The sequence below is a fragment of the Eublepharis macularius genome, chromosome 2 (assembly GCF_028583425.1).
Source record: "Eublepharis macularius isolate TG4126 chromosome 2, MPM_Emac_v1.0, whole genome shotgun sequence".
Classification (NCBI taxonomy): domain Eukaryota; kingdom Metazoa; phylum Chordata; class Lepidosauria; order Squamata; family Eublepharidae; genus Eublepharis; species Eublepharis macularius.
The window spans coordinates 33,711,987-33,727,168 of record NC_072791.1 but is presented as its reverse complement, the minus strand read 5'-3'; the positions used below and the strand labels follow the sequence as shown (position 1 = coordinate 33,727,168).

The following is a 15,182-nucleotide window of genomic DNA, read 5'->3' as shown; positions in this document are numbered from 1 at the left end:
CTTATGGGCACTCCTAGACTCATCGAAATCTAGTCGATCTGGACCCGAATCTAGTTGATCTGGACCTCTTCTGCTGCAGAACAACGTGGCTACCCACCTAAAACTAGCTTCATAAGTCACTGGAACAGGCTATGGGGCTTTTTGTGCTTAACCCTGGTTTGTGTGCGTGTGTGCGTAGCCCTGTTTGTGCTGCCAAGCAACCCTTACGGACGACTCTCTGCTTCTGTTGCGAGGCCTCCGCACAGCCAGGCACAGGCACCTCGGGTGGGCCTGTCCCTTGCTCAAGAGCCCTTTCCACCTCGGAAGCCAGCCAGAAGCATCTGCAGCAAAGCCCGGGCAGGCTCTCCAGCGCGTCGCAGCCGTCCCTGGGCGGCCCGCTCGCAAGCCCCACTTCCCCGCCGCCTGCCAGCTGGGCTGGCAAAGGGGAGCGGGCGGGGGAGGGGCAGGTGGGGGCAGGGCCGCCCGCCCCCTCCCTCCCTCCGCAGTCCCTCCGCTGCCACATGCCACAGCCCGGGGAGGAGAGCGAGAGGAAAGGCGCTGCTCCGGCGGAGGGATACAACGCGCCGTATAAAAGCCGTCCGGCGCAGCCTCACACCTACAGCATTTGGGGCGAAGCGCCGAAGGAGCCACAGTACTCAGCAGCCGCCCGCCTGTGCTCAGCCCGCCGTCGCCAGCCACAATGGTAGGTAGCGTCGGCGCGGCGCTTTCCCGGAGCCGGCTTGGGGAGGAGCGCCTAAGCGGGGCGCCGGACTGAGGAGCATCTGGATTAGGCGTTGCGGCGGATCCTTCCAGCTGCGGTTGTTGGATTTTTGGCGGCTTTTGGGGCTGGGGACGTCTCAGCGTTTCCGTGAATGGCAAAGGCGGCTCGGCTGAGGCAGGGACCGGCTGGGCCCGGCTGGCTGGCGGCGCTTCGCCCTGGGGCGATGGGGCAGCAGCTGCATCAGCAGGGCGGGGTGCTTGCCGTCGGTTGCCTCATGTCCTGACGCCGCCGCCGGCTCTCCCCCCTCCCCCGGCTTTTTGCACCGAAAGAAGGAGAGGCGTGCTGGACGGCGCGGGGCTGGCAGTCGTCGGTGCACGCCTTGTGCGGCCGTGGCCCCCCTGTCCCCGGCCGCTTTCCTCGCCTGGCCCTGGCGGTGCGGGTTTCCTCCCCGCTTTCCCGGAACTGGCGCCTTCCCCGACGCCCTGCGAGCATCTTCTCTCCGGGCAGCCGTGCCGGGCCGCTCTCCCTTTAGCCCCCGAGGGTGGACAGGGTGGGAGAGTCCGGGGCTCGCTTGTCGGAAGGTGGGGCAAGCTGCTTGGTGCTGGCCCGGGGCAATGCTGCCCGCAGGGGCGTGTGGCTGGCCTCCGAGGCGTTGGAGGGAGAGGGGGCTGGAATGCGGGAGGCGCGCCCTGTCCTCTCCCACCCGTACGGGCGATTTCACTTCGATGGCCGCGCCTTGCTCGTGGGTAGCCCGTTCCGCGCCTCTCTGGAGGGCTGCGGATCCTGTCTGTGCCCAGCGGGGGCTAGCTGGTTCTTCCAGTGGGGCTCATGCCTGCCTGGCGTTGGGCGGTTCTTTGGAGGGCTCATGGCAGGGCTCTTGCTTCATGACTGGGGGTGGGGGGGGGTGGATCGTGTAAATGGGACGGGGAGGGGACGGTCCAGGCTTTCCCCCAGCCTTTCGCTTCCGTTCCCTGACGGGAAAAAGGGCTGTGGCGAAGGCTCCGGCATAGCCTGTGCCCTCTGCCCCTCTAAGGGCGCACAAGATCCCTCCCTACGGATTAGTTCCCCCCAAACTCTCCCCCTTCCTGGCTGCACTTGGAGGGTCAGAATGGCCAAAGGATGCAGGCTGACCTTGGCTTGGAATGAAATGCGGAATATGCCCCGCTATTCGGGTTGGTGAAGAGAGGTGGTGGTTTTTTCCTGCCTTGGTTAATGCATCGCACACGGGTGTAATCTTTCCCCAGCCCATGGCATAACTTTGGCTGCAGAGTAGCCTTTCCCTTGCAGAAATACCCGAGCTTGAATATCCCAAGGATGGTGGTGTCGATGATGCCTTCCTGGATAGAAGCCCTGGTTCGAAGGATGGGGGCGAGGGAAGCAATTCAGAAGGATGGGCTTGCTTGGCGAAGATGGCAGTTCAGGGTTGGGAGGGAGGGGTGGGGTGTCAAAAGGATGTTAGGAACAATCCCAGTTTCCTACACCAGCTGCACTGCGCAGGGTAAAGGGGGAGGGGAGACTCTGCAGCTACTGCGCTGCTTCTCCCCCCCCCCTCCCCAACCCCTCAAACGCAGCAATACTGAAAACCTTTGGAGGCATTACATCATGTTGTCTCCTTTTGCCCCCACCCTAACCCCAAGAGGCAGTGAGGGTGAAACCTGCATCCTTTCAAATTAGAACATGATCCCCCCCTTTCCCCCTCTTACTCAATTTTGCTTGCAGTTGGTGGGAGCAGACCCCTACCAAGAAGGTTTCATGAGGAATTAGGTGGCTGTGAGAGGAAAACTGGAAGCTCTGGATGCTGTTGGGCCATGCTCAGAAGTGACCTGGTATACTGATCTTTGGGTACCAAGAAGGAGCTGGCCCTTGTGTCGAAAGTCAAGGTTACTTTGTGCAGCAGCCGTGGGAAGGCTTTCTACTTTGCACTGCAGAAAGCCCCCCTTGTTTTCTTTCCAGACAAAGTGACTTGCTTTGGCCACCGAGCACGGGCCCAGTGGGTTCTTAAAAGAGTGGGCTGTGATTTCATTGCTGTTGTTCCCTTCATTCATTCTCCCCTCCCCTGCAGATTTCATTCAATAGTGTGAAATTGTAGAGTGTTGGGAAGGAAAAGGGTAGAAATATCAAGTTCCCATAGCAGAGAGAATAAGGCTGGGTTGCAGATGGCCAAATATGATTCTGGACCATGCAGTGCGTTTCCCTCACTTCCCCCTTCATCCTGTTGGGAAGAGTGACATCATCAGTTTCTGATTTTTTTAAAATGACTTGTATGGGTGGGGTGGCTGCTTCAAGGACTATGAAGTACTGTGTAGTGTGTGCTGGGTGCCTGCTGCACAGAGTTGCAAACTGGATTCCTGTGTAAAGCAGCTCAAATCTTGGCTGGAGGCTTTCTGTCCTGTGTGGTTCTGTCGATTTGCATTTCTTTTCTATTGAGGTGTGGCCCCGTTTCCTGTTCTGCATTGCTCTGATATGTTATGTAAATCACTATGTCAACTTGGCTCAGGAAAAGAAAATCCAGTGGCAGGCTTTTGAAAGGAGAGAGAGAAAACTATTTCTCACTGGGAGCTAAGCAAAATGGAGAAGCCTCTTTCAGGATGGTGTTGATTCAGGAGAGAAGTCCTGATTGCCAGCAGAGGTTTCCATCCTGCAGTTGTGCTTTGATCCATAAACCAGTCTGCAAAGCCCAAAGCAACCTTTCTGCTGAAGTTGTTGGAAGTACGTTATGCTCATACAACCCATGAGAGCGGAGCAGCGCTTGTCAGAGATGCTTCAGAAATCTTCTGTGCCAGTTATGGCAGTTGGAATGTAGGTCACGGCTTCCATTTTTAATGTCCATGTATACATTCCTTCATTCCGAACAGACTCAAAAGGCTGCTTATGTTTCATTTGTCCACATGGCTGAAGTTGAAAGTGGGGGGGGAGGGGGGAATGGTGTAACACATAACGGCCTTCTTTGCCAACCCTGTCCATCTTAGCATAAATACAGGCTTAAAAGAAAAAAAAATTAATGACATTTGACCCTGGTAGTGTGAGCTATCTCTGACAGAGAGGAAACATTAAGACTATGGGAAGCTGAGTGGTATTCTTGAAATATGGGTGTAACCTTGCCAAAGGTTTTTTTTCAAGCCTGATTGGGAGAGTTAAGCATATGCTCAAAGCACACCATTTAAAACCCATGAGTCTTAAGATGTCTCGTGACAGTTCAGTTGGTTGCTAAACGCTGCGCAGCCAAAGAAGCACAGTGGCTTCCTCGCATTGCCTTCAGAGTTGGGGATCACTGACTGGTGTCGTAACTAAGACTTGTAAACAGCGTATGCATTTTTAAAAACATGCTCTAAGGTCTCAATTGTTGGAGCCTATTTGATTGTTTAATAGTAAGCAAGCTTAAAATTTAAACTCTGCTCTGGATTATGTTTTGTTCAGTTTCTGCAGGGACCCTGCATAGCTTGGCGTGGCTCACCCCTTGCTGACGTACTCATTTGCCAGTACTGCTGCATGGTACCACGAGTCATGGCTCTGTGGCGGTGCAGCTTCTTGGCTGCTTTTTGTTATCAGTGTCTGTGGGTCTGGCTTGCCAAGCCAGCGCTTCTGACCAGACAGTTCACTGTTGCGACCTCTGCTCTGCCATCTCAACTCTGTTTACTCCCTCTCGTGATGGATAGAGTGACTTCTGTTGTCAGATGCTTCTTGAGGTGCCAGATCTTAACAGAGCATAATAACTGTGTAGCCACTTGGAGTTGCTGTCGCATCTTGTGGTTTGACTTATCTACAGGCAAACAATGTTCTGAAATACTTTTCTGTTCTTTACATAGGCCGATCAGCTGACCGAAGAACAGATTGCTGGTAAGTATCCTAATTGGAGGGAGATGATTTCTGTTGGCCTAGCAACCTATTCCGAATATAAAAATATTGCAGAACGTTCTTGGTGGTTGGCATCATTTGGCTGTTTTCTCTTCAGATGGTGTGTTCCTGTCAGACTGATCTTTACATAAGCAAGGAAAGATTTTTTTAAAAAATCATAGTAATTAATTCTCACATTTCCTGAACCAAACGTGCTATTTTTTTTCTGGTGGTAAAGAAAACATAACTGTGCAACACAAATGAAACAAACACATCTCTTCAGTGCTGTATTTAAGAATATAGCTATGTTTCTCTCAAAACGAAGGGAAAATGTGGATTGTATATGTAAAGACAGCCGAAACAGGCTTATTTCACAAACATTAATAAAGATCACTAATAAAGATCCAGACTTTTCCAGAAGCCAAGGGCAGATAGTGGCCAATTCATTCCTTCCAGACACAAAAAGTAAACATCAGTATGGTTGTATTGTCGAAGGCTTTCACGGCCGGAGAACGATGGTTGTTGGGGGTTTTCCGGGCTGTATTGCCGTGGTCTTGGCATTGTAGTTCCTGACGTTTCGCCAGCAGCTGTGGCTGGCATCTTCAGAGGTGTAGCACCAAAAGACAGAGATCTCTCAGTGTCACAGTGTGGAAAGACCTACATCTTTTCCACACTGTGACACTGAGAGATCTCTGTCTTTTGGTGCTACACCTCTGAAGATGCCAGCCACAGCTGCTGGCGAAACGTCAGGAACTACAATGCCAAGACCACGGCAATACAGCCCGGAAAACCCCCAACAACCATCAGTATGGTTGGTTGGTGGTTGTATGACTCCTAAGTAATCTGAGAATTTACCAAATTTCAGAGTTCAGATAACTAGAAGGTTCATAGCACAAGCCCCCGATCAGCTAAGATATAGTCAGTGGATGACCCAGGAGAGATACAGAAAGTTCGTAGTACCTGTAATGGTGGTACTAATGCACATGTCACAACGTCATATTTATTGTGCTGGACCTCAACACTTATTTCCCCCCAGGGTTTCATTTTTGCATAGGAAAGCATGCTTTAATTCAGTGTGTTGGCTTAAGTTAAGCAATCAAACGTCTTTGTTTGCAAGTTAGAGACACTTGACTATATTCAATTTTTTTTAATTAATACAATTTTAGGTTTTTTTAAAAAAAACCATTCTGGTTCCTGTCAGCAACTTTTCTAGACACTTTTACAACTTTTGGGGAAGTGTCACTGTTTACGGCAATGGCCTCATTAAAGGTTTTGGAATTCTCTAAAACTTAAATGGGCTAGAGTGTATGTATAGGAAACAGGGAACAAAATGTGTTTCCGTAAGTGCTAATTGCAGAAGAGCACTTTAAAAAAAGTAATGTGTGAGCTGTAGGAAAATATTGTCACTCTGTTAATAATGAAAATTTACTGTTTATCTCATGATAAGCTGTTAGGTGCATAAGACAGATTTCTGCTGTATCTGTGCAAAATGAAGTTCTATATGTGGTAGCTATGACAGCTGGGCAGTTGTATTTACTAGAACAATGGTGGGCTGACCACCTTCACTTGAGCTGTTCTTCTCTCTTACTTTGAACCATCAATAGCCCATAAGGATTCTAGCAAGAATGTATACTTGGAGTCTTGCAGTGCTGAACATGCGTGTGTTGTACCATTAGTACATTTGTAGCTTAACAATATAAATCCCTTGTTCCACGTCAGGCTCCAACTGGTCCATCATTCTTTGCAGCCAGTAGGTACTTGGTAGCCTACCAGAATCTGGCAGTGGTCGTCCATTAGACCACATCGATCTTCTGCCTAGCCAGTGACTAGATCATTGCAGCTTCATGCAGTCAGAACACAAACATTACCGGTTTGACCAGTTTTATTGCAAGTCCGGCAAACAAACGAATGCTCCTTATCACTGATAATTCTGCCAGTTCCATTAAGACTGTTCAGTAGAACTTGGAGCATGCCCGTCTGAGTGCTGAACCCAGAAATCCACAATGCTGTTATGAATATGCCAGGTGGCTTTGCTGTGTCTCATTTTTGGTCCCTCAGTCTGAGTTAAGGGTTTAATAGTGACTGATCTTTCATGTTGTAGCAATTAGTGCAAGGCTTTTGAACAATATTCAAGTACTGTTTTGTAAAAAAAAATTGATGCAAAAGTCTTGACAAAAATTGTATCTACAGTATTGGAGACCAAACTACCTGTTTCTTTTACTGATGTCTCTTCAAAAGTTGTCGCCTTTTAAAAGGCAGAATTGAATGACTTAAAATATGTTTTGCTAGCTAGTTTAGGCTTTTGAATAAAGAGAACTTAAATATATTTTCATTTATACCTTTGAACAGCATAAAATACAGTGAATGGTATTGTATGAGGGGACTTGGATTCGAATCTCCTCTCAGCCACAATGCTCACCAGGTTCAGTCACCGAGTTCCAGCGTGATGCACTTCATAGTGGATTTGTGATGAACATGTATGCTGTGGGTTTTCCACTGTTGCTGCCTTGTGCTGAAAATTGCTGGTTGCTGATGAGCCCATCTGTGGGGGTCTCTGAGGGGTGTCAGAATTTGATACTGTAAATCTGAATCGGAGAAGCTGATGGTTACAAGAAATGTTACATGGGCTTGGTTAGTGTTAGCTACCAGGTCTTGCTATGAAAACTGTCTCTTCCTGTTTGACCACCTGTCATGTGATAAGAGTTCTCATATTTCCAGTGCATCTCCTGGGAGCGTACTCTGGGAAGGTTTGAAGGGCACTATCCTCACATATGAAGTTGCTTCATATCAAGTCAAGCCAGTAGTCCATCCAGGTTAAACTTGCCTGCTCGTTGCAGTAGCAGCTCTCTAGGTCTCCAGTACAGGACTTCCCATCATCTCCTTCTCAAATATTTTAATTGGAGATAGTGAGGACTGAGCTTGGGACCTTCTGCATGCAGAGCAGACACTGCCACTAAGCCGTGGTCCCGCTTCCTATCTTTGTGCAGTAGGTGAAGATGAAGAGCAGTGACTGCTGACGGTTATTTAGTGAGCATGATGGCTGAGTGGAGGCCTGAGCCCTAGTCTCTCTCTCTCAAGTTGAACACTGTTGATTTCAGCACACCAGGTCTTAAGATGACATTCACTAGCAATTAGTGTAGTCAGCCGGACAAGAGAATTGATACTGATGAGCAGGGAGTAACAGTTTGTACATATATATGCTAAATATATTGTGTTCCCATTGTAAGCCAATAAGGTCTAACATGTATTAAGTTTGCTTATTGTGGCCTACGCGGTTCTCGATTTTAATACTGCTCTTAAATGGTGGTTACTATGCTGCCTGATGATTGGATCCTTTTTTGTCCTCAGAATTCAAGGAAGCCTTCTCTCTATTTGATAAAGATGGTGATGGCACCATCACAACAAAAGAACTGGGGACTGTCATGAGGTCGCTGGGTCAGAACCCAACAGAAGCAGAACTACAAGACATGATCAATGAGGTAGATGCCGATGGTAAGTGCTTGAACACACGGATAGTCTACGTTCTTGTATGTGCTTAGCTTCTCTGGCATTGACTTAAAGCATGATCAGAGAAATCCTGGTAAACTGAACTGTGTTTCTAGAAATTTCTAATGAGCAGTCTTGGTGGTTCTGTCAGTGGTATAATCTAAGTTTAAAAACAGAGCATAGACATTCGTGATGCTGTCAAAGGACTGGCTGAGGGCAGGGGAGACTTAAAATGCATACTTGCTCAGTTTGTCCGATCAGCAATCCTTTCTTCTGCTTCTAAGGTCTGCTCTGACGTAACCTAAAGCAAAACTCTCTGTCCCTACCTGTCATCCCCTCACTTTTCTGACTTGGTTGTTGTGGTGGCCAGAGTGAAAAGGGAAATATGGAGGCCTGGGATGTTAGCCCAAGGGATCCTGGGAATTGTAGGTTTCCCAGGGTGCCTGAATCCACAGGAGTCTTCTGGGACGCTAGAACTCTGGATGCCAAGCAAGGAGGCCTCTTCACCCCCATATGTGCTGCAACCATCAAAAAAGTAAAGCCACAAAATGCCAGTGGTGGTTAGGGGATCATGAGGTGTGTTCAGTGAATCTCATGTACTTGGCTTTTGCAGTTGGTTTTGGAAAAGCGCAAGCTGTTGTCTGAGCGGGTGTGGGAAAGATAAATGGCTCTCTCTCGTTTTGAATCTAGCCCAGGGAGCATGTTGACCACTGGTGAAAATTGAGCTGCTGCTACTAGGACTTCTTTTAAACATCATAACAAAAATAATGTTCAGTTTATATACCACCCTTCAGAACAACTTAACACCCACTCAGAGTGGTTTAGAAGGGGTGTTATTGGCTTTCTCTCAGCATTGTAGTAGCAGACAATTTTCACATTGATCTCTATAATTGTCCAGAACTCTCTTTTTTAAAAAAACTATTTAAGAGGAGTTAGAAAATGGCTATAAGCTGAGGCTGGAAGGGCCCCATCCAACTGGAATTTCCATCCACCTGCACAAGTTCTGTTGAAACAATGGGGCACGACACAAGATCTCAGTGGATTGGAAGCAGCCATGAGAATTGTTTGACGGAGATTGTATGTCCCATCCTTCCTCAACAAAAGACCTTTGGGTGTAACACCATATCAAAAAAAGAATAGAACTGCTTTATACTCCTGTGTATTTCGTATCTGACTTTTGGCTGACATCTATAAATCAACCTCACACTTAGCTAAACTTTTTAAAACACATACAAATAAACCCAATTCCACAGGATTTTAAAAAAAAATACTTCAAGTTGTCCAATGCTGGCATACCTCTAAAGGGAGTTGAGTTCATTACTTTTCCTGGAATCTTGAATCCAGAGCTGTTGCTCAAATTAGCATGCTGACATATTTTCTCCATAATTTGCTGGGAGGGGGACATACTGGGTTTAAACTACAAGTACTGGTTTGGCTTAAGATGTGTCCCCGCTTTTTAACTTCCCCTTCATATTTAAGATGTTCATAACAAGAACTACTTACTGTTTAACGGAGTTGTAAATGGAGTTGTTTATGAAAACTGTCCTGGGAAGAAAATCATGAAAGACTAGAGTTAAGTAGGTTATTGATCCTTGCAACATGCAAGAATGTCTTCAAAATCCTAGGATTAATGTAAAGGGGTATGGAAGGAAAGAACAGTCTGGTAGAGAAAACTTGGAAGGCATGTTACTTTTAAGCCTTAAAACCTGTTGAAACTGATTAACATTGCAGGAGTACCCCTGGTGGATGGTTTCAGATGGGTAGCCATGCTGGTCTTCAGTTGAAGAGCAAGATTCAAATCCAGTAGCACTTTAGAGACCAACAAGATTTCCAGGGTATAAGCTTTTGAAAGTCAAGGCTTCCTTCATCAGAGCTGAAGAGGGGAGCGTTGACTCTTAAAAACTTAGCTAGTGGATGGGAGAAAGTCAGTTTTCTCCTTCTCACACTACTGCATGAAATAGCTTTTAATTGTTCTGACAGTTGCACTTCAAGTTTTGAGGCCTTCATAGTAATTGAGAGAACTCCATGCTGAACCTCTTAACAGCTTTACCTAGTGTGCAGCTAATATTTTCATAATAATGGTGTAAAGCAACATACACAGTTGTGTTTGACTGGAAGGGGCAACAAAAATTTAGAGAAGATGCCAATTGGAGGTTGAATTGCCTGAAAAGACCATCTCTTTCTCCTCTAAGGTCCTAGAAGAAAAGCAAGAATTCAGGAATACCTGATCTACAGTTGAATCAACTCAAAAACAAGCTTTGTCATAAGGCGACTGAGGCATTTTAAAGTAACAGTTGTTGGCTTTAACTCTCCTCTTTCACTTTTGTTTTCAAGGCAATGGCACTATTGACTTCCCAGAATTCTTGACTATGATGGCCAGAAAAATGAAGGACACAGACAGCGAGGAAGAAATTCGTGAGGCGTTCAGAGTCTTCGACAAGGTACACCTTGGATAACCTTTAACCAGCTATTCATTTGGTCCTATCCGCAAAAGCTGAAAGCAGGAATAAAACTATTTTCCTTGTAAGGTCTAGTGGACAGAATGCTGGGTTGAGTATGGAAAATTCAGTGGTCACAGCACCGCCCAGTCAGGGACCTCTTTTTGGAAGTGCTGCCTTCCTGGTCTGGCTTGTACAACAGGGGCAATTGGTGAGAATAAAATGAAAAAAGTCTTGAAAAACACTTCACCAACTGCCAAAGAGATCAATAAGTATTGTACAGTATTCCAGTGAGTTTGTACAAGATACCCTTTGTGCACTTTATACACATTTTCAAAAAAAATATGCACTCATTCAGTAGTCACAACATACTAAAATATTTTCAAATTCATAAAATATTTAAATTCATAAGTGGGGGGGGAGGCATCTTTACATCAGAAATTTAAAAACAGTAAAAACCCAAAGAGACCTAAAATCCCTGGTAATTAAACTGAAGAAAAACAGTCTTAGCCTCGGAACAGTCAGTGATAGGGCCAGGCAAGAAGGGGAATGGTATTTCATTACTGCCATTACTGAAAAGACCATAAACTTCTTGGGGCCACCCATGAAGAGAGAGGGCCAAAGCAGAACCTTTGGTGTCCAGGCAGGAGTAGATCATCGGATGCTCTGATCCCAGGCCTTATTACAACTTGAGAAATGACCTTGAATTAGGCCTTTAACACAACCTGCAAAGATCTTTAAGAACTTACGGAATATGCATACCTGATAGTTCTAGCTTTCTGCTGCATTGTGAACTAACTGAAGATTCCGAACAGCCTTGATGAGCGCCCCTGCTTTTGCTTACACAGTTAAAAATACAAATGTATTATACAGGTACAGGGAGCCAGGATTGGCAGCAGCTTCTTCCTGCATATATGTTAAAAATTGAGTTTATTGTTGTGTATGGTGTGAAAAAGCTCTTCCCTGGGCAACCTTTGTACCTTAATCCTCTGGTAAGAGAATGGCAGAACTTTTAATGTCACTATTAATCCCATAGGGCATTGGGTTTGACTGAGAGAGTGAAAACTTGTGAGGTCAATTTCCAGTCCATTTTAACAAGGGTGAGGGGAAGCATATCACTTGAGCAAAGACTTCTGCCTGTGGTAGAGGCTCTAGAATCTTTCTATGGTGGGACGGATATCTTTTGTATAAGATGCTCAAGAGTGATAAGTTAGGAGACGATGGTTCGAATCCAGGCCTTCAGTGCTAGCAGTCTCTGGTAGAATTTAAGATTTTTTGTGACTCTGTTGCTCTTTTCCCAGGATGGCAACGGATACATCAGTGCGGCAGAACTACGCCATGTTATGACAAACTTAGGAGAAAAGCTAACGGATGAAGAAGTAGATGAAATGATCAGAGAAGCAGATATTGATGGGGATGGGCAAGTGAACTATGAAGGTAAGGTGTGGTTTATGTATCCAGTTAGTATTTTGAAGGGATTGAACCCTTTCTGTTGTGGATTTTCCACTGTACTTGGATCCTATGAATAAGTTCCACGCACACTATAGCTAGTCTTTGCCGTGGGTTGTTTTTTTTTTCTCCCTAGAACTTTTATTTGTGTGAGACCAGTGCTTTTCACTGGCCCCTTATGCAAATGGAAGTTCTAGAAAAGGTGGAGACACTTTTCCTGGCAGACTAGTGTGCAAGGAACTCATTCATGGGATGCATCCATGGCCATGTTTTTACGCATGGCCCCCAGTTAGCTATATTTAGTGGCTGCTGCAGAAGCCAATTTCACCACTTCTTTTCCAGAGGTGCAGAAAGTAGCACATGGTGTTTTTTGTCTCTTTCAGAATTCGTACAGATGATGACTGCAAAATGAAGAGACCTCCTTTCACCTTTTTTTCCCTCTAGAAGAATCAAATTGAATCTTTTACTTACCTCTTGCAAAAAAAATGTTCATTTATTCATTCTGTTTCTGTATAGCAAAACTGAATGTCGAAATACCTTCTGTCCACAAACTGCATGTAATGGTTGGTGGTCCTGTTCCCGAAAAAGGAGATCAAGTTAAACATCAAGTTTTTTTTCCAGTATAAATAATTGTACTACCTTTAAAATAAGAAAGCACTTAGAGAACTCCTCAAAAGTTCCGTTTGCTAATGACTATTACACTGTTTGGGCTGGCCAGTTTTTCATGCATGCAGCTTGACAATTGAGCACAGTCAGACATTTGTATTAAAACAGTTTTAAAAAAAACCCAGAAAAAACAAATCTTAAAAAAAAAATCCACTCTTTTGTCCCAAAGTGGATTCTGGCTCAATTTCTAGTGATAAATTGTCATAGCTGGTTTACTTTTCAAAATTGGTCTATACCTCAGGATGGTATGCAGCAAAACTGGTTGAAGGGATGCAAAATGTTTAGAGGGACCCTCCGTTCCCAGAAGATGGAAAGATTCTCTTGTCTGTAGTAGCAGTGTGTTCCCCCCACCCCACCCCAAACAATGGAAATTATAGATGGCATGTCTGTGTTACATTGGTTTTAATTTTGTCTGCATTGCACTATTGTGGAACGGGTGTCAGGCTGTTACCGTTCACAAAATTTTTAAAAGGAAACCTTCACTGGGGAAGCGGGGGGGAAGAAGCATCTTTGGATGACACTCTTGTTTTTAAAAACCTTCTGTACCAAGACTTGGAGTTGGCAGAGAAGCCTGTGGACTTCAGCACAATTATCAACATCGCTGTTCAAGATATTTACAATTTATGTCCATTCCAAGTTGTAAATGCTAGTCTTTTTTTCCAATAAAAGACCATTAACTTAAAGGTGGTGTTACATGCTTCGTAAAAAGGCAAAAATACATATATATCTATATATCTATACAATTGAGAGACTAAACCAAAAAAAGGGGCAGTAGGAAGGGAAGATGTTTTCTATGAATGACTTACTGCTAAATTATAATGCAGATGTATGCAATAACTTATCCCGTCTAACCTTTCTTCAAGATGGCAAGAACTGACCTCTTGTAACCCAAGACCTTTGCTATAAATAAATGAACTTGTGCTTGCTTTTCATATCCTGACCCTCTTAATTCTGTGGCTCAAACGGGCTTCCTTCTGACTTGCCTGTAGTCTGCTGGGGTGTGGCAGTATTTTTTCAAATGTGGTGAAAAGGCAAGAATTTGCATCTTAACAAAAAGGAGCATTTGGATTTTTAAAAAAAAATTCTAATAAGTCCCCTTTTGGGGACTTCAGAGTTGCACAAAGGCAAGTTATCACAGGTTGCGAGCTGGACAGGATCAACTCGAAGGGGAGGATTTAAAAAATGAGCAAAATGCATATTGGGAAAGCAGGCTGTGTCTGAGATTAAAAAGAAAAAAGGTAAAGAAAACTGACTTTTTTTAGGGGAGGGGAGATGCAAATTTAAACCTCTTCATCACTATGGCATCTCCTTAATCATGGAAAAGCATGTGAAGCCATGAGCATTATAAATCTTATTCAGGCATATTAAGTTTTTTTTTGGTATGTTTTTCATCAACCCTCCCCCTCAATTGGATCTAGTGCTTTATGCAACATTACCCTTTCCCTTGCACTTCCCCCTTTGCTGTTCCTGTGCGTCTTTTCCTTACCCCCTAGAGCAGGACTTCACACAGCATGGGAGAAAAGGGAAATATAGATTCAGCTTTCTGGTCCTCAGCCAATTCAGCTGTCCCACAGGCTGTAGTTGCATTTACTATGGTATGCATTGTTGAATTCTGTGCTGTGCATATAGGACCAGTTTTTTCAAACTTGCATGTGTTTCCAGGCTTCTGCAGAAATCAGGCTGGGTAAAAAACAATTGAGAGGAAGTCAGGGCATTGCAGCAAAAGGGTTTAACAAGACAGTGAGTAAACCTGTACTAAGCTTTTCTGCTGCATAGAGCCCCTTGCAGTCGTTTACCAGTTTCTCAGGTTAAGTTGTTGATAGGTTTCTCTGACTTGAACTTGGGTACATGCAGTAGCACAGATTGTATCGTTAAGCTGGAAGGATTAGAGATGTGAAGTCATTTCCCCTTTTGCATTGAAACTGAGATGGTCTGTGTTGGGTTTTCTAAATTTTTTAGAAGATGATGCCAAAATCAGATGGGCCACAGTCTATCACACTTGTTTATCCTGCTGTTCGGCAAGGAACTCAGGGTAACACACAGAAGGCTTCCTCTCCCATTTTATCCTCAGAACAGCCTTTTAAGGTAGGTTACACTGATAAGTAGCAATAGGCTGAAGGTCGCACTGAGCTTCCTTAGCAGAGAGTTGCACTTGGCCTCCATTCAAAGGCCACCACTCTAGCTACTATGCCAGACTGGCCCTGCAGCCAGCTATGAAATACTGGGTTTGAAACTGAGGCAATGGATGCTGGAACTGCTGTTACGTACAATGGGATTGGGGGACTTGTGAAGGCTTACAGGGCAGAAGAATAATTTCAGGTGAGTAGCGGGTCTGTAGTACAAGAACAAGATTTGGGTCCAGTAGCACCTCATAGACCAACAGAAGAAATCTCACTCTTCCATTTGTTTGCTGTTCTGGCTTCCTTCTTCCTTCTCTGTCTCTCAGCCACCGTCACCTTGTGCCAGCCACCTCCATTTTAGGTTGCTATGACAATGGCTCTGGCAAGTTCCATTTATGCTCAAGTGACAAAAGGCAACTCACCCTTCCTGAATTTTCCATCCAGCTCCACTCCTCCACTTTCTTTGCTCCCTCTTCTCTCTGGGGCTGC

General features: G+C 45.3%; 1 protein-coding gene across 1 annotated transcript; it reads left to right on the top strand.

The window, feature by feature from the left end:
* The first annotated feature begins 516 nt into the window (after positions 1 to 516).
* On the top strand, positions 517 to 13,505 carry CALM1 (calmodulin 1). The gene is made up of 6 exons (XM_054971012.1): positions 517 to 682; positions 4,507 to 4,537; positions 7,883 to 8,026; positions 10,355 to 10,461; positions 11,760 to 11,895; positions 12,291 to 13,505. The coding sequence occupies exons 1-6, from the start codon at positions 680 to 682 to the stop codon at positions 12,317 to 12,319; spliced, it is 450 nt and encodes a 149-aa protein (XP_054826987.1). The 5' UTR covers positions 517 to 679; the 3' UTR covers positions 12,320 to 13,505.
* Positions 13,506 to 15,182: the final 1,677 nt, after the last annotated feature.